The following is a 3,050-nucleotide window of genomic DNA, read 5'->3' on the forward strand; positions in this document are numbered from 1 at the left end:
AACTTCGCCAGGCCCAGAGTGTCTGTGCCTTGGAAACTAGCAGGGAAGTAATTCCCATTCCTGGCACGGCACGTTCACACGACGGCCTGTGTAACCAAGCCCAGACGTAAGTTGCTCTGCATGACCACCACAACTAAGCCACGGTTTTGAAGAAGGTTCTTCAGAAGCACCATTTTCTCAGGCGACAAAGACTAATTCCCACCGATTTGTATCACACAAAAGCTAAGAAATGACTTCATGCCTAGTAAGAAAGACACCTAGTTTTCATAAGGCTATCAAGAACTGTATCAACGCCCAAAAATAAGAGAATAGATTTCTCCTATCCACTTCTTCCTTTTATGCAGCTGTGAAGATTCCCCTCTTGTGCAGTATGCACAAGGATGTACATTTGTGGAGAATGAAGGTGGGGAGCCAGGAAGAGTAAACATGTTTGGAAGCCATCTGCATACATGAAGATGAATGTGATATTGATGTGTAACATTATTCCATGAGAATCGTCTACTGCTGTGAAATAAGATCCACTCACCATCTACGACATTATTCCGTGTCTTTTTAAGGTGCAGCCTTTTTATGAGCACATCATGCCTATCTATAAATATCACATTTGCATATTGCACGTTATAGCCTGTAACTGACCATCGAAGGTGTATTTCCACGCACCGAATCCCAGAAAAAAAAAAGGGACCTCAAAGCCCACCCAGTCCCACCCCCTGCCATGGACAGGGACACCTTCCACTAGACCAGGTTGCTCCAAGCCTCATCCAGCCTGGCCTTGGACACTCCCAGGGATGGGGCATCCACAGCTTCTCTGGGCAACCTGTCCCACTGCCTCCCCACCCTCTTCAGGAAGAATTCCTTCCTGATGTCCAATCTCAATCTCCCTCTTCCCGTTTAAACCCATTACCCCTGTAATACATACTGTATCCTGCTTTGGAATTTGTACCAAAACCGAAAGCAGTTGTTCCGTATCCAGGAATTTTGAAATAACTGTAAACCAAAAGTAAACAGATCCGAAATTGAACGGAAATTGTCATACAATCTTGGTTTTAAAATATCTACTTGGTTTTAAATGCACAGAATGACACGATGACACTGACGCTGATCCTGTTTCTTTCGTTCTACATCCGCCAATTTCTTACCAGGGAAAAGACCAGGTTAAAAATAACTTGTCTCAGTGATTCTGACACAGCTATGCTCACTACACCTAAGCATGTTGTGACTGTTGTGCAGGTGGGCCGTATTAATGCAGCAATATTCTTTTGTTTGGTTGAATCCAAGTTCTCCTGTGGTAAAGATTAAGACCACATGATCCAACTTCCGCAGTCTAATTCACACCCTGGTGTTGTATTTCTGTTACCTCTGTCTGCACCACTGTGTTTTAGGAAGCAACAGAAAAACCCCACAGACACAGAAAGCATTAGGTCAGCGATGCCCTGACTTGTTTTTAATGCAGACGTGACGTGCACGTGTATGATCCCTAAGGGAGAAACTTAAGCTTTTGAAAAAGCTATGGGCTCACTGACTTCTATCCATTTCACCAGAGAAACTCACTTTTCTCAGCAAAATCCTTCATCGAAATATCACTGTCACAATAAAGATCACTTTGAAAAAATTAAGTGTCCACTATGGGTGTCAAGTGACAAATCGGTACAGAAACACTTTTCAAACACAGAGTCACATGTTGTTAATGATTAGAAAAAATCCTTAAAAAGAAATAGAATGCTGCGTATGACAAAAGAAACTGCTACCTGCTTGGAGACCAAAAAAGAGCTCCTCATCCTGGAGTAATTCCTGAACACAGTCCAGCCTCGTGTTAATTGTTTCAGCATCAACTAGCGGCTCCAGGATATTGGATCTAAGCCTTCGACTTCCACCCGGAGTTCTGGTGTAATTTAGGACACCAAAGAGCGTGTGACCATTCCTGTGAAGACAAAATCCACGTGGAGAACACACCCGCAGAAGCAGAGACAGTACACATCACGTGACATTTTCAGGCAGCAGTGCCCTACAGATCTGAGGCGCCTCTGGGACACCTCACGCCTCCCTGTCTGCCACAGGCATACGGCAGCTGAGGTCAGGCCATTTTGTCCCATTTAATACAACACTGGCCCTCATTACGTCACTCTCCCAGGCAGAGACACATGGCTGCGCTCGGTATTCGCCTCAGGGTTGCAGCAGTATTCCACTCCTATCCCAGTGGTGCTGTTCACATACTTCCTCTCCGCTGAACCAATTAAAACCAAACAGACGACCCCTACAGCAGCGGCAAATTTCGATCCGAGATGAAACAGTAACCAGGACGTTTTCATTAAGATACATTCTGAAAGTGATTTCAAATACTTGGTAGTCCAGGAGAGAAATAAGCTGGTTTTATTTCTTTAAACTCCTGACAGTCAATTCAGGAGCCAAGTAACAGGCTTATGGTTCATAACTGCTGTCTCCATGCCCGTGGCTTTCACGTATTACACACCCTGGGGTCTCACACCTCAGGCCTGATTGCATCTGTTTCTTGTAAACAGCCTGTAACAGTCACACCTAGCACCTACCTAAGCACTCCAGAAACCTCAAACCTCCCATGTTACTGGCTTGAAAGGGTCAGTGAAAACACTGGGGCCATATAAACAGATTGAGTGAAAACAGGAAGAAAGGTGATCCTCGGCCAGAAAACCAACTGCAGCTGGACAGACAGACAGCACAGAAAGTCCTGAAACACACGGCATGCCAGAACTAAGCAATAGCCAAGGGAACTAAACAAGGGGAGATTCAAACCCACTTCTATTAAGGACATATTTACAGTAATATCCAACTCCTGCCAGCACTCTGGGAGAGCTCCACATCTGGGAGAGTACCCACACTGCCTACCTCAGCAACTGAGGGCTATTTCCCTAGACAGCATGTGGAGACAAGCCCCTACAGAACCACAACTGGCAGAAGAACGTGCTTTACGTGTTCCTGGAGCCATCAGCTTTTACCTGTTAAGGACTGACACCCAGACACCTAACCAGGCTTCAGGGGTAAGACCTATGCAACGGGAACAGCTCTGTGGGCTG

At 45.5% G+C, this 3,050-nt stretch overlaps 1 protein-coding gene across 1 annotated transcript in view; it reads right to left on the reverse strand.

The window, feature by feature from the left end:
* MSH4 (mutS homolog 4) overlaps window positions 1-1,921 on the reverse strand; it is a gene marked incomplete at both ends in the record, with an annotated part of 11,379 nt that extends 9,458 nt beyond the window's left edge. The window contains 2 exons of the mRNA XM_010158589.1: window positions 920-987; window positions 1,749-1,921. Of these exons, the coding sequence (XP_010156891.1) occupies window positions 920-987; window positions 1,749-1,921 (241 nt within the window). The remainder of the gene's footprint in view (window positions 1-919; window positions 988-1,748) is intronic.
* Between the last annotated feature and the right edge of the window lie 1,129 nt (window positions 1,922-3,050).

The sequence above is a fragment of the Eurypyga helias genome, unplaced genomic scaffold (assembly GCF_000690775.1).
Source record: "Eurypyga helias isolate BGI_N326 unplaced genomic scaffold, ASM69077v1 scaffold38219, whole genome shotgun sequence".
NCBI classification, from domain to species: Eukaryota; Metazoa; Chordata; class Aves; order Eurypygiformes; family Eurypygidae; genus Eurypyga; species Eurypyga helias.